The sequence below is a fragment of the Cottoperca gobio genome, chromosome 8, assembly GCF_900634415.1.
Source record: "Cottoperca gobio chromosome 8, fCotGob3.1, whole genome shotgun sequence".
Lineage (NCBI taxonomy): Eukaryota > Metazoa > Chordata > Actinopteri > Perciformes > Bovichtidae > Cottoperca > Cottoperca gobio.
In genome coordinates this window covers 15,593,568-15,615,660 of record NC_041362.1, presented here as the reverse complement: position 1 = coordinate 15,615,660, position 22,093 = coordinate 15,593,568, and the positions used below count along the sequence as shown (strand labels likewise).

General features: G+C 42.1%; 3 protein-coding genes across 6 annotated transcripts; 2 read left to right on the top strand and 1 right to left on the bottom strand.

Moving 5' to 3' along the window:
* The first annotated feature begins 525 nt into the window (after window positions 1-525).
* LOC115012723 (uncharacterized) lies at window positions 526-9,299 on the top strand. Of its 4 annotated transcripts, none has more exons than XM_029438497.1 (12): window positions 526-645; window positions 3,282-3,380; window positions 3,589-3,735; window positions 3,819-3,974; window positions 4,578-4,667; window positions 4,826-4,945; window positions 5,427-5,513; window positions 6,614-6,742; window positions 6,898-6,948; window positions 7,095-7,134; window positions 7,800-7,854; window positions 8,190-9,299. In XM_029438497.1, the coding sequence occupies exons 1-12, from the start codon at window positions 640-642 to the stop codon at window positions 8,929-8,931; spliced, it is 1,722 nt and encodes a 573-aa protein (XP_029294357.1). In that variant the 5' UTR covers window positions 526-639; the 3' UTR covers window positions 8,932-9,299. The 4 variants fall into 4 exon arrangements, with proteins under 4 accessions (XP_029294357.1, XP_029294356.1, XP_029294358.1 ...); XM_029438496.1 differs by having other exon boundaries at window positions 6,874-6,948; XM_029438498.1 differs by lacking the exon at window positions 6,898-6,948.
* A 124-nt stretch (window positions 9,300-9,423) lies between these two features.
* On the top strand, window positions 9,424-12,336 carry atf4b (activating transcription factor 4b). Its single transcript, XM_029438517.1, is given in 4 exon segments — window positions 9,424-9,579; window positions 10,387-10,607; window positions 10,609-10,837; window positions 10,953-12,336. Coding segments are annotated over 3 exon segments (1,329 nt in total). The 5' UTR covers window positions 9,424-9,579; window positions 10,387-10,484; the 3' UTR covers window positions 11,930-12,336.
* A 1,661-nt stretch (window positions 12,337-13,997) lies between these two features.
* On the bottom strand, window positions 13,998-21,590 carry LOC115012731 (GTPase IMAP family member 8). Its single transcript, XM_029438513.1, has 6 exons — window positions 21,314-21,590; window positions 19,950-20,505; window positions 19,111-19,208; window positions 18,875-19,006; window positions 17,085-17,675; window positions 13,998-16,952 (listed from the first exon to the last, which is right to left on the bottom strand). The coding sequence occupies exons 1-6, from the start codon at window positions 21,342-21,344 to the stop codon at window positions 16,879-16,881; spliced, it is 1,482 nt and encodes a 493-aa protein (XP_029294373.1). The 5' UTR covers window positions 21,345-21,590; the 3' UTR covers window positions 13,998-16,878.
* Between the last annotated feature and the right edge of the window lie 503 nt (window positions 21,591-22,093).

Sequence of the window (22,093 nt, the reverse complement as noted above, 5' to 3'; positions counted from 1 at the left end):
ACAGGAAACACAAACACTGACATAAAGACTGATTGACGTAGTCACTAAAAATCCATACACCGTCCATCATCATCAATCAGACTTTGAGCTGTTGACAATAAGAAAAGCAGGTGCCTCACAAGGTAAAACATTCCACTTTAGGGTTAAGACTTGGTATTTGGCTAAGGTTGCATTTGTTTTTGTTATACGGTTGGTGTTTGGCGTGTAGTGATGATGGTTAAGGTTAGGGTAAGCCTCAAGTGAATGAATAAATATAATATTCTAATGACTGACGGTGACGAGTTTGTGTGTGTGTGTGTGTGTGTGTGTGTGTGTGTGTGTGTGTGTGTGTGTAGATGTCTGAATGAACAGAGGCGACATATTTTGACCTTCATTCCACTTGTTGTTTATGTAAATAGGGAAGTTTGGCAAAAAGAGGATCCACCCTCCCCTTTTTTTCTCTGTGGTGAGTTGCAGGGAAATCACACCTTTAGGCCTATTTTGACTGGAAGACAGAGAGAGAGGCATTTATGGAATCTGTGGCCTGACGAGAGTAAAGGCTTGTAAACGCATGGGAGAATCGTTGAGTCATTTCGCACTCTGGATCCATAACTAAAGGATTAATGAAACAGAGAGGACTCATAACTCATACATTGGAACATGATGGTAAGAAACAGCTCTTTCTGTTTTTGAAATGTTTGAGAAATTAGATACATGAAAGAGAATGTTGTTCAGACATTGAGAAATGTGGGGAGGCGATGCCTTACATGTGAGTTGCATGAAGGTGAAATGTAACTAAAAGTACAAAATGTAATTATGCAGAATTTCCCAATTCTCTGGATTATTGTAATACATTAATCTTTCATCACTATTAGTATCATTGAGGTTGTACTTGTATTTTAATTGAGTATTATTTATGCTTTATACTTCTACTGCACTGCATTTTGGTAGCCAATATTGTGCATTGATCGGACAATATTTATAAATTAAGGTACCCCGCAGGCACCCTGGTAGTGATGCAACATTAATGCATCACTGAATATAATCTAGTGCTATTATATATATGTTATTCTGGAATGGAAAATTTAATTTAAGTAAAAATACAGAAGTATTGTCGGCAAAATGTACTGAAAGTATCAAAAGTAAAAGTACTCATTCTGCAGAAAAATGGCCTCCATTTGTGAAATATTACTCTATATGGTATGACATTATTAGATTGTTAATATTGTTGCATCAAGTAGCATTTTACTGACTCACAAAGTATTCATGTCTGGGACTTTCTTTCTTACTTTTATGTAATATATTGGATATTTTTAGCTCTTTGTACCTCAAACTGTTATTCTACTGGTTTAATATTTAGTAATGCATTATGTTAAAAGTGTATCATATGTTGTAGTGGAGCAGAAGTATAAAGTACCAAAAAATGGAAATACTCGAAGTTACTCAAAATGGTATAATAATTGAATAAATGTACTTAGTTTCTTCCCATAACTGCTTGTAACAGAGTATTTTCCCACTGTGGTACAAGATCTGACTACTTCTTTCACCACTGGTTGCATGTACCACCAACTCATTAAATAAATGTCTATAACTTGTTAATATCTGCAGCTCTGGACATTATTAAGTTACAGAATCAATCAGCCTTTCAGATTTTGGCCTATGTAATAAAAAGGTAACATAAACTAAAATAGCAGCTTCCTTGTATAATCAGAGCAACTATGAGACAACAGTTTAATATAACAAAGATATGAACATGTGAATACAGTAGTGCATATTGTGGCACATATGATATGAACCCAATGTGTCAAATATGTAGCACGACACTGAGAAGCACTAATTTACACTTGTGCTGGATTTTCCAGTGTGTGTGTTTCCTGCATACCTTCCCATCAGGAAGGCTAGAATTGTTTTTGCAAGCAAGCTGGCTTTCTTGCACAATTTTTCTCAATGCATTGCACTCTTTGATTGATAGCCAGTGCTCGTATCTCATCTCATAATTGCCTGTCACTTAACTTATTAACTTGTCTGCTAACAATTTATCAAAAAGAAATACGATTTATAGTCTTGCTAAGTAAGTCAATGTAAACATGCATATGTCTATTTTCTTGAGGGATATGATTTATTGTAGCATAAATGGCCAACATTACTTCTCTTACTTCGTTTTACGCTGCTCTGGATTAGAAAAAGGGTTTTGTCTGAAATCACCAAAATTGATAAACTGAAACAACGACAGCTACAGTACACTTTTCTCACAGCAGACATTTTGACTTGTCATAGTAGGAAAAGCACAGGTGTTATTAAAAACATTAACGATTGCTCTGTTCCTTACAGTGTGACAGTGATCCAGCATGCACAATACCAGGACTCTGAAACTGAAGCAACTAAAATACTAAAATAGAATTCAGACATCATTCATTTTATGATATTATATTATTATGTACACAGTACAGTAAACCTGGGGTCACTGATAGGATACCATTCATACACAATACTAGAAGGGCACTTGGAGAAAGCAGTGAATAAGTTAAGTGCTAGTGAATAATATTACGGTGTATAGGCTGTGATTTGGATCCACTCCAAAATGTTATGAGTCATTACATAAAAATCGGTGCAGTAGTTCGTCCATAATCATGCTGGCAAAAAACAAAAAACATAACTTCCTTGCCGAAGTTAACAGAGGCCGAGCAGCTGATTGTTGCCCTGCAGAACCCTTACATATGAATCCGTCCACAACATTACAGGTCATTTAGCAGACGCTCTTATCCAGAGCGACTTACAGTGAACTAACTACAGGGACAGTCCCCCTGGAGCAACTCAGGGTTAAGTACTTTGCTCAGGGGCACAATGGTGGCAGCTCTGGTATTGAACTCACAACCATCTGGTGTTGTATGTGGAAGCCGTACCACTAGAATGGGCACCCACAAGGGTTACACCTGCTCAGTAGCACGATCAGAATCCAAAACCCATATGAATAAATTAGACATCTGTGTGGTAATCATTTGCTGAAATGTGTTGAGGGGTTTGAGTTGCTGAAAGGCAGATATGCAGTCTATATTTGTGAGAGATAACACCTCTCCACCACACACCTGCTTTCATTTTTGGAGACAAAAGGGTTACAGGAACTGAAATAGAGAGGAAAGCCTGGTACTTCCACGTTTTCATATATTAAGAGAAGGACAGCGCAGTGAAATAGTGCACTTGTAGCAAATGAAAACAAACAGTTGCTTGTTTGGCAGCCTTTGCTCTTATCTTAATGGTTGTAATATTAGATAGTTAATTTCTGTCACTATTAAACCCTATAGCCGCCCAAACCCGCCAGGACAAAGTACTTGATGAAGTCCCCGATCACCAGCTCCTATGACGTCCCACAGTCGACTTATGAGGACCTGGACGCACCAATGGTAAACTGTTAAAGCAGTGGTCCATATCAATGCATGAGTTGCTGAATGGTTTGCAGTGTGTAGTGTGTCTTCTGGTATGTTTCTCGAGACATTCAGAGTGGTGTAAAAATTGAAATCCTAGAACTTCCTGGTACAGACTTGATGATTTTCCTTTAAACTCTCTATTGTCGTTACTTAGCTGTTATGTACACTTTGTTTTTTTTGTCAGCCTGCTGTCACAGATGGAAGCCAGTCAGAGGTTAAATTCAAGCCTGTACCTCGTCCCAGGTCTAAAATACAACCAAAGTCCCATCGTAACAACAACAACAACACTGCTGACTCTGCAGACACAACTGGCAATACGACCAATGCAGTGGTGAGTGGTGATCGCTAAGATTGTCTCATGGTAGCACGTATTAATTAACACGCATTAATTTTGTCATGTCCTTCTGTCATCAGAGTTCCCAACTCAGTGGATATGCCGCAGACCATAAGACGCCTCACTCTGTTCGTCCTCCTCCCAGACCGCCGCTGAGCAAATATATGACCTCCGCAAAACCCACAGCAGCAGTTGACGGAGGCAATCACTATATGACTTCAGTTTATGAGCCACCTGTGAGGGCATACTATTCATTTAATTGTACAAAATGTTACTATTTAAAAGGATTGCCGCATGTGTGTTATTGCTAGAAATATGACTCGTCTTAAAGGAATAGTTAGATATTTTGGGAAATATTAGCGTTCTTGCTGAGAGTTGGAGGAGAAGTTCAATACTACTCTGTTTTAGAGGTGCTGGTAGGCAGACTGTGTTACCTATGGACAGAGCCAGGCTATGAGGGATACAACTAAACCCTTAATACAAACTAACTTTTAGATTTTTTAACTTTACAAACATAGTGTGTAAGGATAATTTAGGGAGATTATAGGAGATCAGGCATCTTTGTCCTCTTTTAAAACTCACTTGTTAAAACTATGCCTTTACTTAATTAATGCCTTGCTGTGTATTTTTTATATTATTTTAAAATCTTATGGTATTGGCCACTTTATCTTAGTGTATTGATTATTGTATGTTCTTTTTAATAATGGTTTTATTTTATTGTCCTTTTATTGGATTTTTATTTAGCTGTTGTGAGGTATTTTGTCATTTCTTTTTGAAAGGTGCTTTACAAATAAAATGTATTGTATAGCTTTCTTCCTCCTTCTTAATTTCTCTGCTAGCCTCCATCTCCTCCTACACCGCGGCCTGAACGACCCCCTCCTCCCTCCATCTATTACAACAGATGTTCTACAATGAAGCTAAAACCTGAGGTAGGGGTTAACGTGTTTCACCTCCACTAACTCCACAGAGTTTTCTCAAATATATATATACGTATATAACTAGACTAATCAGACTACAGATAAAGAACTCACCTGTTCCTGAGTTAACATTTGAAATATGTTTTTCTTTTTAATATTTTCTTGGATAGAGCGACACGGATGAGAGTCAGGAATCCACATATTCCCACATCAGCTTAATGCAACAACCTGCAGTCTCACCAGATGTTGCTGAAGAAGAGTTGAACCTCGGCTGGACGTATAATACAACGGTAAATTGCAAGGATCAGGATCAGGAAACACTGGAATGCTTAGCTTTCCCAAAAGAGAATCTGGCAACTGAATGTGGACATGTATATATATATGTATATATGTATATATATATATATATATATATGTATATATATATATATATATATAGTATAAATGCTACTGAGGTAATCAGTGAAATGGGAAGCATGTGAGCTGGAGGAAGGAGCAGGCCTGGTGGTGGAACTGGTGGAAATGGGTAACCAGAGGACAGATAGGTGTGGATGGGTCTGAAATGACATATTGACAGCCAGGCAGAATACTAAGTGACTAACATAGAGAGCTCAGGGAGAAGTTGTGACACTCAGTGTATTTTGCATTTGGGCAATAAATAAATACTCCGTTCAAAAATCAACAGCATGAAAGTTCAGCTCCCTGTATGACAAGAAGTGTTGGAATACATTACATTTTGTATTATTCAACCACAATGCTTTGATTTTTCAGGCCACAGACAAACCTGCAGTTCCACCTCGACTCGGGCAGTCCACCCTCCCCCACTTTGCCGTGAAGTGTAAAACTTTACCTCCACAGGTATGAGAGCCACACAGACTACAGGTGATAAACCATGCTTCGACAGGTGCCAAAAACACCAACAAAAGGTGGAGAAGCAAATGCGTTTGTCATGCTGTCATGGAAAATCAGATGTGCAAAGCTTCACCATAATTAATTACATGTTACGCTGATCCTTCAGGGTGGAATGCAGATGGTGGTTGGGCCGGCCCAAGTTTGTGCTCTTAACAGAAAATGACAACTCACTTTGTTGCAGCAAGTTGATCTTGCATGGGCAGATATTGAGACAATGGGGCCGTGGGCACGGACGTTCAAAAGGCCCCACCACCTCTCCTACATGGAAGCAAGACACACTTTATAATTCATCCGCCTCTTTTTGTGGTTGTTTTGTGTCTCTTTGTAATTGTTTTAGTCTTATTGTAGTTCTTTTTTTGTCTGTAGTCGTTTCACATCTCTTTTCATCGTTGTTTTGATTATTTTATGGTCTTTTTGAGTCTCTTTGTGTCTCTTTAAATTACATGTTGTAGATGAAGACCTGACTCTTTGGGCTCCTGAGCTTGTTCCCGGTCGGCCCGTTCAGTAATCCATCTCTGAAAACGAGAAATAGAGACTATTAGTTTAAGAGTTTGTTAGATTTTTAAGTGAATGCTCTGATTATCCACTCAACCAAAGAGTCACATATTCTTTCTAATGCCAAAAACGAATAGAACGACACCAACAGAGTATCGTTTACACCGGTACTTTGAAAAGCCCATTTTCAAGTTAGTTTAGATCACTTACTTCACCCTCTTTTGACACAAGGCCACACAATCGCCATTATTTCATTCAAAACCACAAATGTCAGTCTCATGGTGACGTGAGAGGAACAGGATTCATCCTCTGGCCTAAATGTCTGTGGTGAACCAACCAATGACAGACTGACACGGACAAACAATGTCACACCGAAAGAGCAAAGCCACCAGCACGGCTAAATATTTAGCTTTTTCTTCCCATAGCGAGATCTTGTTCCTGGAAGTGTGAACAAGACACAAAACCATTCATTTATTAACAGCATACTCCAGAGAAATGTTGTCTTTGCGCAGTAGACTTGATGAAAAACGTTCTTTTCTTTATCTACACAGAACAGACCACCACCACCTTCTTTCACCCCGCCACCCCCACCTTCAACAGGGACGCCATCGGAGCCGGTGTACAGTGACATAGAGAACAGGCCTTACCTAGACGTTCTCCCAGAGGATGTGGATAAGATGGTGAGAGAGACGACACATACACACACACACACACACACACACACACACACACACGCACACACAGATATAGACAATGGTATGCTTTTAATAAAATTCTGATCCATTAATCTATGTCCGTTAACCACAACTAGACCACATTGAAACACTCTTCTCAGACACTTCACTACCAGAATTGCAGCTCCACTTCTCGTCAACAGGACACAGAGGTACGGCTCTTCTAAACAGTTCACTAGCTTCGCTCTGTCACTTAAACTGTGATATGGCACAATTTGGTTTTGAGGAGGTTTCATAAATACAATCTATTGTCTCTCTGCAAAGGTTTCTTGATAAGAAAATAACCTGTTTTCCTCAGGACATCAAAGGGATGCTGAGATGGCTGAAAAGAGAGTCAAGTAAGTGCACAACTTTGTTTTCTGATACATATTGTGTCATTTTCTTGAAGACTAAAGAGGCATCAAATGTTATCATATTGACCGCCAGTAATGTGTATTTATTTGAAAAGAAATGGGCAATAAATAAAGAAATCAGTAACTATGCAATAAGTAACCGTAACAAAGAGCAGGGTCAGAGTTTGTATTATCTTATTTAATGATTCTCAAAGTGGGGTCAGCGGCAAAACAAAGTTTTCAGATTCATTCATTTAAATTATGATGAAATTATGATTATCATATTTGTTTCCATACAAAGGCTTCATAGTTTATTAGTTTGAAATCTTAAATAGTTCAGAGATCATTTTCTAATCTAACCAATTGTAACATTTTAAAAAGAAAAATATATTCAGCCCATGTATGCACTCAGAGTGAAACACTTCACTTCACACTCTCTAAATGTGTGTGTATGTTCTGAAATGCACTTCAAATTAGCCCCCTCTATTAATTTTGTGTAGGTACAGCGTTAGTGCAGTTACGTCAATTGATGCCAGTTGCATTGTTTTGCAAGGACAAAGGAACATGCATGAGGGTGTCCCTGGTCTATTCTCTACCTTGTAGAGGTTTCTTGGCTGAAAAACAATTGAGAACGTGTGATCTAATCTGTCCCTGTGCTGTCACTCCAACAGAACCTGATAGCATGGCTCCGTCACTGTATGGCCTCAGTATAGAGGAGGAAATCAGGTAACCACACAAACTATCATATGAATCCCTTCTTTTGCGCTAACGATGCCATTTTGGTGCCATGAGTTTCCTGTTACAATATTTCTGGCAATGTAAAGTGCTCTTTATACTTTTCAGAGAAAACTCATGCTTCAGCGTATTGAAGTTAGACGTACAGTTTGGAACAGCTACAGTTTGCTTGTGAACAGTTGTAAATTACAACATGTCCTTTAGCATAACAACTTAAACGTGATTACAGGTCATCAAGTGATAATGAAGTTATTCCATAACCAATATCAAATTTAACAAAATGAGCTGGATTTAGAAACAGATTTTTCGTCACTGTCCCTACGCAGATCATTCCAGCAGAGAGCGTTTAATGTGAGAAAGGCCCTGCGTCTCTACAACCTCCTCATGATGAAACACGTCGACTGCCTGCGGAAAATCATTACAGAGTTCACCTCCATCTCGGAGAACCTGGACAAGATGAAGAAGAAGGGCAAAACCATGGACATTGCTGGAGGCACCACGGGTGCTGTTGGAGGAGTGACTGCAGTCTTGGGTATCGCCTTTGCTCCTATGACCATGGGGGCCTCACTGATCGCTACAGTTGTCGGTGCTGGTATGATGGCATCTGCTGGGGGTATGGGTGCCCACACTGCTATGACCAACAAGAAGAAGGTTGTGAATAGGATGACCGTTGAGAAACTAGTATACGATTATAAGGGAAATGTTGTCGACGTCGAACATTGTCTCAGTTTTATCCTCTCTGGGATGAATGAGCTGCGAAGGCACGACATTGCCAGGATTCAGAGGGCAGGAGCCCAGACTGATGCACTGAAGACGGCACATCTGTCGCAGTCGGTGTTTAACATGAACAATGACAGGAGGGCGGCTGTTGCACACACAGGTGGGATGTCATCTGAGAGACTGCTTCTGGCTTTTGTGAAGGAAATTGATCTGTATTTTACAGAAAAGGATGGTCAGAAGCTGAAGAAGTCAATTAAGAGCAAGCTTTCTGGTAGAGTTCGGCTGTTGGCTGAAAATCTGCATCATGAACTGGACCATATGATTAGTATGTGGGAAATGTTTGGTTGACTCAAAGGTGTGTGTGTGTGTGTGTGTGTGTGTGTGTGTGTGTGTGTGTGTGTGTGTGTGTGTGTGTGTGTGTGTGTGTGTGTGTGTTTTCATTGGAGATGAAATGCCTTTTTGCTGCTATATTTGAATAAACATTTGATTGATGAATAATTATGTTTTTTTCCCCAGTGTTTGTCTGCCATTTATCATGTAAAGCACTTTGTAACTTTGTTTTGAAAAGTGCTTTATAAATTAATTATTAAGTATTTATTTGATATATAAAAAATCTAATGTGTGATTTACTAAAGCCAGTATTTAAAGAAAGTTAAAGACCAATCATGATTGTGATGAATAAAACCACAATACCAGTAGTACCCAGGATTACTTTTTAGGATGGCAGCAGATTATGCATGGAATGTGGAACACAAACACTGGCGGAGTGATAATGTGGGCAATGCGGAAGGATACCGCCCGTCCTCGCTTGAACTATATCAGCACCGCGCCACGACATGCGCCATTTTCCCTTCCGAGGAACAACAAACGAAGCAACATCATCGAACATCGCTGTATTTGGCGAAATGGCAGTGTAAAAGTGTGCCGCGACCCAGCAGCAGCCAACCAAACAGTGCATCCAGCGCACTGAGTCACTTCTAATTCAGCAAACATGTCGTAAGTATTATTGTTTTTTAATTAAATTTGGTCGATGACAGCTGTCCGGCCTGCCGTGGCCACGCGACTCGACAGCCTGACTTTCCCGCGAGGACAAAGATATATCTTATCACATTACAATTTAAATGAGTTTGACACTTAAAAATAGTTTGACTTTATCTGAATCATCGAATAGTTGTATACGTGGGGATATATTAGCACACATTATCTACTGGGATGACGGGACACGCCCCATGAATATGAAATGTTAGTTTGTATTTGATACAATGTACCAGGACTATTTAAGCCAATCTAATCGTCAAGGACTGCGTTGCTACATTTGTAGAAATCATCAATGTTAATTTTATGAGTGTCTACGTGGCAGCCAGTAAATGGTTCGCTTCCTCTTTGGGTCAAAATGGCGGATTCGTGAAGGCGTTTCAAGAACAAACGTGTGGCTGTTTATAGCGAGAGTGGGTGACGTCCTCTGTGCCCCTGTTAGGAGACAGACTGACGTCAGAGTCACAAGACTGGTAGCTGGGTGGAAACATGTGATGTGAAGCATTGCAGTGATGGGGGCAGTGTTGCGCCAAAATGGGATTTGTCTTTAGAGATCAGACTAACACAATGTTATTTATTCTTATTCTTATTATAACTAGTTATCCACACCATTTATTTGTACACACAGCACAAGTAGTGTTGACTTTTAAAATCTTTAGATATGCGTTATTAATTACAGTATATTTCTATAATTTTATTATAATTATAATATGTTATGATATAATTTGATTTTCACCTCAAATGCCTTATTTTTCCCCCCATCCTCAGGTCCTACTTGGAAACCCTCACCACTGCTGCATTCGACAGCATAAAAGAGTTTGAAACTGTCCTGTCACGTACTCCACTCGTGACCAACAACAGCCACTATGACCATGACGATGACAAACTCACAGTTTGGCCTGGAAGACATGGAGGCCCTTCTTTGGGGACCTTCCTCTCCCATGGCTGACGCCATGAGCTTCCCATCTTCACACCCTGACCTAATGGAAACAACAGGAAGCAGGAGGAACCTCATTGGTGGGGGACACTTCACCTGTGTCACCCCTCACCTCCTCATCACTGTCCTCTTCCTCCTCTCCTCCTCCCTTCTACTCTCCTCCTCCCTCGCCGCCGGCCGTCCTCCAGGGGGACAAAAATGGGATGGAGTCTGACCTGCTCTCCCTCCCCTGGTTGGACCACCCTGGTCATCTGAGACAGACCGTCTCAGGTGACATTAAAGGTAATGACTGTGTAAAAATCAGAAAGCAATATAATTAAAATATTTGAAATAGTTTTTGAGCACCATCTCTTAGTATAGAAGGCTCATTAATATCTCGCCTCATTTGCTTCCACAGAGGATATGTTTGGTGACCTGGACTGGATGGCTGAGAGGGTGGATCTGAGCGAATTTGACCTGGACTCTCTGATTGGCTCCTGCAGTCCTACTGAAGGGTCCCCAGGCTGTCCAGAAGACCTCCTAGCATCCCTAGAATGCCCAATGGAGCTTGACTCCCTCACATTGCCCACTATCTCAACTCCTGCACTCTCAAGTCTTCCCTCTGCTTCTCTTCCATGTATCCCTTCCCCTCCCACTGTCTGCTCAGATCCTCCTGTCATTACAGTGGATGAGCCTGAATCTTACATTGATGAACAGGATGTCCCCCTGTATGTCCCAGATCCACAACAGGAGCTGGAAATCAAATCTGAGCCAGCTTCCCCAGATCCGCCGTCCACTTTGGTTGATTCTCCCTCCTCCCCAGCCTACACCCTGGACCTAGGCAGTGAAGTGGACGTGTCAGAGTGTGAGGTGAAGCCGGTGGTGGCTACTGTCGTCTCTCAGATCCCGAGGCTCGTGCTCTCCCTTTCGCCAACCCGCATCGTCTTCTTGCTGGCCCCCAAACATGAAATCGGGATCACCACTGTAACCACCACATCGCATATTGTTCATTCCTCCCCTCCGGCCTCCCCTCTACCAAAGCCCTCCAGAAGCAGACCGTACCCCGAGCCCGTGTACAAAGCTAGTCCACCATCTCCCAGTGTCAAAGTCAAGTCCCTCCGGGATGCAGACGGTGAAGAAAGGGTAACTTTGAAGGCACCAAAGGCCAAGAAACTAAAGAAGATGGAGCAGAATAAGACTGCTGCCACACGTTACAGGCAGAAGAAGAAAAGTGAGCAGGAATTGCTTCTTGATGAGTATGCGCTGCTGGAGAGGAAGAACATGGAGCTGACCGAGAAGGCTGAATCGATGGCCAGGGAGATGGAGTACCTCAAAGAGCTCATGGAGGAGGTCCGCCAGGCCAGGACCAAAAAAGATCCCGGTGCTGACCCCTAGTGGTTGGGCCGAACAATGACAGAAGATGTGTGGGGAAATTGGAAGTGACAATTGAGAAAGTGGGTTTAACAGATTTTATTTCTTTAATGCAAACGAGTATTGGTAAAGTGCGGGATCTGTCCACACAATATGTCTTGGATTCACAGCAACAGTAAAACTGATGTTACCACCTTTTTTTAAATATCTAACGTATTAAATATAGATTAATTTTGTCACTTTAAGAGTAGTTATATTAGAACAATTATTTTCCATTCACTATATAGACTTTTCTGTTTTTTGTAATGTATGTTCTTGTTTCCTATTTCAGGACCTAAGTAACCTGCCAGTGAGATGTATTTTAAAATATTATGTATTATAGTAAAATAGGGCCTTCTGTATTATCTCTTAATAAAGAGTCTTAAAACTAACAGCAGTCATTTGGTGTGATTTCTTCTTCAATAATGTTTGAGAGGATAGTAGAAGGCTTCATAGCATCATGAAACTATTAGAAGCAGTAAATACAGTCTACACTCAAGTAATATCATGAATGCCAGTTTATATGGCATATAAAGATACGTTTCATTGCAGGTGATTTGTACTTCACCTGTACAGTTACCTTTTACTTTATGACCAGTTTAGAGGGTGTTTTCAGTCTGTTCAGAATGTAACTTCGTCTCACACAGTCTTTGTCCCCGGTATGATAAAACATTACAATGAGCCTGTGGCCGTCCATCTGAGTGGAGCCTCTTTCAAACTAACTGCGTAGAGGATAATGGCGCCCGCCTGACCAGCGTCATGCTGCAGATGTATATATTCAATTGTGTCAGTCATGTAGGGTAAAAATGCAATTTTGAAGTACAAGTGAAACCAGATAAAATGTCTGTTTTTAGTGAGTTTCCCCCTCTGCTGATCACAAAATGAAGGCACCAGAAGTTTTTAATGTGTGTTTAAAATACTACATTTATCAGTCTGGGAGATTAGAAGAGCATGCGAGAGTGGGATAAAGAGAGTGCTGACCGAGGCACAGCTTGAATAATATTACCAACAAAAAGTGTGTGCGTTCAGCCTACAACTGGCTGCGCTCACTCTAATTGGTCCAGGCTTTCTTCCAGATAGCTTAGGGACGATCTTTATCTGGAGGCACGCCAAAGTTAAGATGGTGCAGAGCTACTTACAATAGGGAAAACATTTCCTCTTGGAAAAAAACTTGGCTAACGGTAAACCCTATCTCTATAAATGCCTTCATTTTTCATGGGAAACGTTTGGCTTCAGATGACCTATAAGACAAGATGAATACTTTCTAAACAATATATTCAGCAAAGGCCAAATCTTTTCCTCATTTAAAGTGGGTTTAGTCATAGTGACATACAAGGAACCCAAGATGAAGACAACCCTACAGAGTACAGCACAGTACTCCTACTGCATGTACTACATGAAGTAAAATGCAAGGAACACTTCAAATGTACTTTACCTTGAGGTACTTTGCACTGCCTGAGCCTTAATTGAAGAAAGGATATTTAGTCTGAAAATGCATAAATAAAGATAATACTCAAGATATGTTATTTCACTGTGTTTTAAAACCATTTATTTCAGTGTAAGTATCCTTATTTCCGTGGTTAGTATTCTGTGGGTATGTTGCTTGCCACCTAGTGACAATACAGCGCAATTACTACTTCCACCACAGAGCATAACGTATACATGGAGGTAGTTGTTGCAAAAATATGTAACAAGAAAATTCCACTCGGTAGTGCAGACCTCCAGGTGTGTCTCCCTTTCTTCTCTCAAATTAATCTCACTAAATTGTCCCTCTCGGCTCCCTTATAATCAAGATCCCCTCGTATCGTGCCAAACTTTAATGGATTATAACATATCAGGTATGGATGGGACCAAACCTTTTAGTATAAAACAGTCAATAAAAGGTGGTCATTGAGCGTACCGTCATAAATGTGCACAAAAGATATTAGGCTGACGGGTGCAGTATTATGAGATTAGCCGTGGACAGACAGAAACACACATTCACACGACCAGACACATGATCTCCCCACAGGCCTGCCGGATACAATGAGATGAAAGCCAAAAATACACATCAATATGTCCATATCTTTTATTGTTGTCTGAGGATGAGCAAAGTACTGATGATGCAATCACCATTTAGGAAGGACCACACAGGAAGTAACATCACTTTGGCCACAGTAAAGTGGTAGAACTTACACGGTGTAAAATGCTTTGCTAAAAGCGTACAACATAACATGTTTTACACTGTAAATATACACGGATTATACAATATATTCACAGGTGAAGTGGGACTCTAAGACTCCAAATGAATGTCTGAAACATATTCATATCAAATTGTAAAGTCATGCTTGTCACACAAAGTGCTGCGGTAGCCTACATCACTAGATGGAGCACAGAGTCAGTAAAGCATTGGGGAAGCAGTGTCAGGGTTTCTTTTATAGGCTACACCATTTGTAGAAAATAACATTTTACACTATGGCAGTGGTATCGGTCACATATTTTATATGCTTTTATTTGTACCTTCCAGAGTGTTTTTTCTTTTGTCCACTTTTTTCTTTTCTTTTTTTTGCAGTCGTAAAGATAGAGCGATGTGATGTCACACCAGAAATTCACATACACTTGCTTAAGCAAGAATCAGAGGAATAAGAAGTGAGGTTGCCTTCAACTCTATAGGCACTCGTTTATCTGCATGCGTCGTCTTAACATGCCTCTGAGAGCTGATTATATATTTTTTTATTTGTCAGATGTCTCACTGATGTAGAAAAAGGTAGTAAAAGCCCTATGTGAGCTCAAAATGGTTCATGAGGTTATGTTGTTTCTGTAGCATGCGAAAGCTTGATGTAGCCTATAGGATACTGCCCTGCCGCAGGGCTGCACAGTACTCCCACTCTCCCGCTTTGATGCTGAGGCACGTAGCTGAATCTACCTAGTCGATAAATGCATTGAATGCATGATGACCACAAACAGCGAAGCAGAGCCAGCTCGAGTTGCTCCGCAGGGATCTGAGACTGCACACAGTTTCAATTCAGCCTCTCCTGTAACTGTTCTTTGCTGCTCGTGAGCATGAACGTTACAGCAGAGTTGGGCTCAGAATGATTTAGTTAGATTGATTCAATTTAGTTTTTTCAGCACACGAGAACCAAAGGAACCAATTACGACCAAAGTGCAAACACAGACTCTCTTTTACTTCCAGCAAACTGAAGCAAATACTCACTGAAAGAAAACTCTCTGAATTAATATGTGACTTACGTCTGCAGTTTAGCAATCAGCATTAATCAGCGTTTCTGTAAATGTACCAGATTTTGCCCTGGAGGAAGCAATTCAACCGTGACTCCCTGAGCAGAAACTAATCAAATGTTAACAACGACTGTTTTAATATCGCTCGTCTGAATGTGTACATGATATATGATACCCGAGTGCACAAACAATTCTCTTCACTTTATTTTTTACATTTGTTTGCACACATTCCAGCACACATTATTATCTTTAGTCCCACTTGTCCATGTTTTCGGTTTGATATTCAATCGTTCACTTTCACTCAAACCATTTCCATTGAACCCTTTCTGATTCAAACTATTTTGAAGTGAATGACAGTAATGGCACTTAATGTAGAAGGGGATGACTATGTTGTAAAATCCTGTCCAATTTCATGATACAAGTCATATATAGAAATGTTACTCTTAGGGAGCTTTCACACAACTCTTGTTTGGTCCGGTTGAACCCTGGAGCGTTCAACCCTTTGATGCGGTTTGTTTGGGTCTGTGTGAACGCAGTACTTGAACTCTGGTGCGGACCAAATAACCGCTCCATGATCCACCTTGAAAGCGGTGGTCTCGGACCACTGTCAAGTGAACTCTGGTGTGAACACCATTCGAATCACAAGAAGCCGACCATTTATGTGTCATTTCATGGGAAAATAAAAAAACTTTTTGTTTACCTGTTTTTGGTGACCAGTGAACTAGTAGCCTATTTGCGTATTTGCTAACACTGAATTTGATGAATTTACTGTTTATCAGACCACAAATGAGACATAATTAGCTCACTAGCGCAGCCCACAGCCCCTCTGTCTCACTCCCCGCCACTAGAAGACTAGAAGTAGTTCTCTGGTAGGACAGCAGTCAGCAGCTTCGTAGTCTCCTAGCTGTGGGGAGTGACGGATGGACCGTTTAGACCCAGCTCATTTTCTGAAGCCATAGTAGCATGAAAGCACAGTGGAATTAGCAAGCAAGCTAGCTAACTAGACAGCCGCTAAATGGTTCAAATTTAACAACCTAATGCTTCATCCGGATACTCTTGTCCCAGGGTAGGAAAGCACATCACGCAGTCGAGCCAAATGTATGACCAATAATTGAACATTTCCACCAAATTACTTTTGTTTACAATTTCTGGGCTGTTTAAATGTTGTCTTTGTGTACGCAAACTGGACCTGTTGGAAATTTGAAACAATGAATTATCCTTGCATTGCAAAGTCTTCAAAGAGAGACAAACTTAGTGCAAACATGAGTCCTAACGCCAAATCTGATTAGTCATGATAATATTGTCTTCTTTTGATTTTGACTTTACGCTTTAAACTTGTATCAGTGGAGTCTGAAGACATAGTTACGAGTAACTCTTTACTCTGCAGTGTTGAAACAGGGTCTCTTTAGCAGCAGTTAATATCTGTGTACATGCTCACGGACAGGGATCGAGCCCTGGTCCCTTGAAGCAGAAGCAATATATTTCTCCTCCTCTTGGGTTTGAGGAGATTTTGCACTTTCAGTCCATGTAGAGCTTTTGTTTAGCGATCAGTTCGGTCTTTCTAACAAAATAGCTACTCATGACGAGACTCCCCGTTCTAAGCCATTTGTTTTCCCTAAAACTCTTTGGGATTGGAGCGGGATATCTAGATGAGGTTTAAGTTACGAGAAGTGTCATTTGGGTTGGAGAATTTCCACTTTTCTTTGAGTGCCATCGTTTCACTGCACCTGGCATCCTCGACAGTCATCCTCAGGCTCCGTGTTGTCAGAGGAGTAAGAGCTCTCCTCACTCACTGTCAAACACAACACAGGTACGTTAGAAAGATGTATAATAAGACATTTTCAGTGATTAGACAGACAACCTTTAGACATAAACACCCTAAACACTTGGGATATTTGAATGAAAATAAACATGTGTGACTTACACCACTCAGTCTGTATGGGGAGGAAGGCCTTGTCCCCGTTCTCTCTGATCATCTCCTCCATCTTATCCAGTAGGACTGACACACTCCTGTCCTTGCCAGGAATCTTACTGTCCAGGACGTGGTAATAGTTCCCACAGAATTCGAGTAGTCTTTGCAGCTCTCGTCCACCTCTAAGAATGTGCTCTTCGATGGGCGTGCGGCCCAGCCAATCGCCACAGCTGAATAGCACCATGGTGTGGAGGCACGCACTGTCACCAAAAAGAGTCTCTATGTGAGCCAAGAGTGTCCGCCTCTTCCTGGCGGTGAGGGACGAGACGACGGGGAGGACCAGCAGCAGGGTGTGTGGTCCAGGTCGCAGGAGGGCAGCTCCGCGCTGGGACTCCTGGCGGATGCGCTTTGGGGTTCGCCTCACCGAGAACCAGTCCCAGCCAGGGGTGTCGACGATTGTGATCCGACGGCCGGATACGAGCGCCTGCCTCCTGAGGCATAGCTCCGTCTCCTGGCCCGACTCAAAGTACCGACGGCCCAGGATGGAGTTCCCCACCGAACTCTTTCCAACGCCCTTCCAGCCTAATAAGAGCAGTCTCAACTCTGTAAACACAGAAAGACAGACAAAGAATGAATAAGATAAGGAGGGGAAGATGGAACAGTATGAGAGAATAAGAAACTATCTAACTATAAGGCAAGGAATCTCTGTCTGTATGTATGCGTGTCCTTCGCATATCTCAAGAACCGTTCATCCGATCGACTTCACATTTGGTGGGTGTATTGCTGGGGACACAATAGAGAGCAGTGTTGAAAGTGGTGCAATTTGGCCAGATGTTTGACCTGTAACTTTGAACTGTAAGTCAAATTTAAAAATATTTTTGCCCTGGATTCTGTGGGTCCAGAACATAGACTGTATATAAGAAGTGGACGTAGTCACAGTGACGTCACCCATTAGTTTGTGGCTTATGGAGCAGAATACAACCGGACGCTGAACAAGACATTTGTAGGCAATCAAAATGTTGCAATTAACTTTTACGAACTGAAAACACACTGTGAAAGTGTTAAAGTCTTATGAAGAAAACACGGAGAGCACCCAAAACGGACAACACCGTGTGGTAACAACCTGTCAATCACAAGGTAGCCACACCCTGAAGCCTATCCTGCTTTACTGTCTATATTATTCTAAATGGGGCCATAATTTACTAAATGAACATAATGCTGCATTAAGAAGACTTTAAACTAGTTGAGACTAGAAACTCATTTATAAAATATTTAGTTCAAGTGAGAACAAGGGTCATTTTCTCATAGACTTCTATACAATCACTTTTCGACTAATCCTCCTACAAATGTTGAGTCATCACCACATTTGCTACAGAACATCTCTGGACCAAGCCAGATTTTTGATGTTTCATACAGTTTTGCAATAGTTGGTCCTCAAAGTTTGCTCAAATGCTGTGGGCAAGGTTTATATTACAAAATCTTTTCTGAACGATTTGTGCTAAACGGTTCTCGAGAAAAAGCTGCTAGAAGCACTTCTGGGGGCCAAGCTATTGGCCCGCTCTGACCGGGCATGCACCCTGCATGCCCACGAACACTGCACTAATTACAAATTAAAACAAAGAAAAAGAAAGAAAATATTGAATGACAACAATGAGTAAGCTATTTCCTAGAACAACTATTCTGGAGTTGGTTTTCTCTGGAGCAGCATTATGACACGTGCACTCTCTCTCTCTTTCATGCATGACTGACTCATTTGCACACATTAACACACTCTGACACACACAACACCCCCCCCCCCATACCTCTGGGAGGTCCTCCGATCATCTGGTCCCTCTGTCTAACGTGCTCCTCCATCCTCATCCTTTCTTCCTCCAGAGCTCTCCTGGCCTGCTCTTCCTCCAGTAAAATCAACTCGTTCACTTCAAAGTACCAGCCTGCGTGACAGCAACAATACATTATCCACTGTTTTCAATCAGTTGATGTATTCATTAATAATGCATGCACTTAATATTAATGTTACCTAATGCCGAAAACAAACCTTGGTTGTCAGTGATCATTTCCTCCACCTTTTCCATCAGCTCCGGAACCTGCGTGTTGTCTTCTGTTTCTTTTCGAGTGTTATCAAACGCATGGTACCTGCAGGTGAAAAAAAACCAACACATTTTTATAGGGGCCCTCCACCAATTTTACACATAAAGTTCACTTTACTCATCATGATGAGTTCTACTCAGCCTGTGAAAACATGTAAATATATAATGGCTTCTGTGCCTCTGAAGGGAGCTTTCCAAAATTTGACAAAAACAAAACTGGTGAGGTCATCGGGGTTATCACAGCTTGGGCTTGAGACTTAAAGCTTGATACTACCATGTTTACTATATAAGTGAACATGGTAGGATTGATAGTATAGGGACTAAAAGTCAGGTTATCTCGGCCTCTGCAGCTTCGTTTTTGACCAATCTTTTTTAAACTCAACAGTTCAGTCGGAGATTTGGGTGTGCTATGCTAGTAGCAGCTTATGTTGCTCCACACCCGCAGATTTGATTAATTTTCAAACGTGTAGCTTTCAGTCTAACCGACGCTGACTCAAGGGACATCACTTGAGGCAATTTAATAGATTAGATTTAATAGACACAAGTTTCTCTGGCCCGATGTTCATGAAACTTGGTGGAAGGGTGTAGCATGGGCCAAGGAAGAACCCATAACATTTTGCAGAGCAGATACACAAATGACTCTTCACTTTCATTAACTTTGCCAGATAGGGCATTTGGCCTTGAGGTAGGTCTGCGCCCTCCAGGTTTGTATTTGTTTACAGATTGATAACATTGATTTGTGTACTCAAAGAGAGAAGAGACATGGAGGAAAAGAGAAACATTGTACCTGCTTCCGCATCTCTCCACCAGCCACTGCAGGGCCTCTCCAGTGTTCGCTATGTGTTCTTCAATAAAGACCCCTTTGGGCAGCTTGTCCACCCCAGTAAAGACCACCATGGAGTACCTCCAGGTCCCTCCACCGAGGGCCCCTAGCTGCTCATCTGCGGCCCTCTTCTCCGTGTCAGTGAAGGGCTGGGTGACCGACACCACCAACAGGATGGCGTGGGGTCCAGGAGGGCAGAGAATGGCCCCCATGCATGGCCCCTCATTGTCTAGGCTCTGCGGGGGCCGCGACGGGTTTTCTGACTCTGCGCCGGCATTATCTTCGTTGTCAGCTTCTGTGTTGTCCTCCGGGTCCCTGGGAATGGCCCATGGCGGGGTGTCCACCACAGTGACCCGTCGGCCGTAGATCTCCGTCTGGCCCACGTTGCTGTGAGTAGTCTCCGTTCCAACATCGAAGACCTCATCCCCCAGGATGCTGTTGGCGGTGGAGGTCTTACCAGACTGTGGCCCCCCGAGGATCAGCAGTCTGCGCTCAGGGGGGTGTCGGCCCCTGGGGTCCCCTGTTGAAACACAGAAAGATTAGACTGGAGGTTCCCCACAAGGACGGGTTTGTTGATTTTATTTTCTGACAGCTACATGTTGGCCCTCAGAGGAAATGATCTTTATTCTGTTTTAATCTCCTATTCTGTCTCTAAAGTATGGTCTTGTCCACAAAGTGCTTTGTCTTCAGTGGGAAGCTTATGCATTCTTTCCACTTCAACATATAACCTTTAGATTTCCTGGTTGTGCCCTTCTTATCTGCACTCCTTGTTACCTTATACCTCTCCTCCCTAAATGTCTCCTCTTTCACTGTTGTCTGTATCCCCTTCTCTCCCCCTAAGCTCCCTCCCAGCATGCATCCTCTTTGTTTTCCTCTGTCCTTAGCCTTTGCAAAAAATTGGGTCAGAGAGGAAGAACCTTGGACTACCTCCAGAGAGAATGGCATGTGGACACAATATGATTTAGCAAAAGTTATACATGAAGGGGATAAATGTTTCGATAAACGGATATCACAGATGTAATTATTCAGAGGATGGCAAGAGGAACGATACCTACTCTGTGCGTATGACGAGAGGGAAACATAGAGGGAGGAGAGGGAAGTTAATTGATTTACCAATGTTACTTACCACTGCTGACACTTTCCATGTGCACTGCTAAACACAGGAAGTTGACTCCAGCAACAGTTTCCCAGTATTGTGGATGTTTTGGTTGCATACATGAAATGGCTCTGAGGGTTTACCCCGGATGCTGTGACTGAATGAATGGTGATGAAAGGGGGGTGGGGGGACCTGCGGCGAGGTGTGCAGTAAAGGATGAAAACCCACTCACCAGTGTCAGAGGCAGAGGACACAGCAGCCATCTTGTGTGTAGAACCTCTGGCTTCCTCCTCCTCAGCCCCCCTCCTCCTTCTCCTTCTCGCCTCCACGGTGGATTCCTCTTCTTGCCTCTTCAGAAAGCGACGGATCCTGAGTGGCGTGCGAAAGGCTGGCAGCTCAAATACTTCTTGGCTCTCTCTTTCTCTCTAACCCTCATTCTACTGCAGTGTTACTCACTCTATCCTCTTATCCCTGTGTCTATCCCTGCCTCCCTCTCTCTTCATACCCCCTCTGCCATTCAACCTCTCCCCCTCTTCCCCTTTTAAAAAAAAAAATCTATTATCCTCCACACCCCCTCACCCCACTATGGCTCTTTTCCGTCCTTTCCTCTGTAGCTTCTCTCCCTTTCTCCTCGTCTCCCAGTGCTCCGTCTTTCGTCTTATTTATCTGTCCGAGCAAAGGGGAAAGATTGAGCAATGCAGGAGAATGGAAGCCAAATCCACCCCTGCTGCAGCAGCTCCAGGAAGATGTCTCCTCATTTTTTTTTTAGGCAAAACAGAGGAAGCTGTTCCTCCCACTTGCTCGTATCACACAGCAGCAGCAGCAGCAGCAGCAACAGCGTGGCACTGTATGCAGACTGCAGTCAGGGCAGGAGGACAGATAGAAAGATGGATAGACAGAGAGAGAGGGAGAGAAAGAGAGAAAGAAAGAGAGAGAGGGAGCACTGTGTTCTCTGTTTACAGCTGGATGTATTCCCCAGCTGCTGCATCATGCACAAACACAACTATTTATA

Excerpts from the sequence above, each read along its gene's own strand:
- LOC115012723 (XM_029438496.1), top strand. Across the intron at positions 4,668-4,825 it reads CAATGAAGCTAAAACCTGAG|AGCGACACGGATGAGAGTCA; the intron begins GTAGGGGTTAAC and ends TTTCTTGGATAG. Across the intron at positions 7,135-7,799 it reads ATGGCTGAAAAGAGAGTCAA|AACCTGATAGCATGGCTCCG; the intron begins GTAAGTGCACAA and ends TCACTCCAACAG.
- LOC115012731 (XM_029438513.1), bottom strand. The coding sequence starts at position 21,344 with ATGGCTGCTGTGTCCTCTGCCTCTGACACTG. Across the intron at positions 19,209-19,949 it reads GTGGAGAGATGCGGAAGCAG|GTACCATGCGTTTGATAACA; the intron begins GTACAATGTTTC and ends TTTCACCTGCAG. Across the intron at positions 16,953-17,084 it reads CCCCATACAGACTGAGTGGT|TGAGTGAGGAGAGCTCTTAC; the intron begins GTAAGTCACACA and ends TGTGTTTGACAG.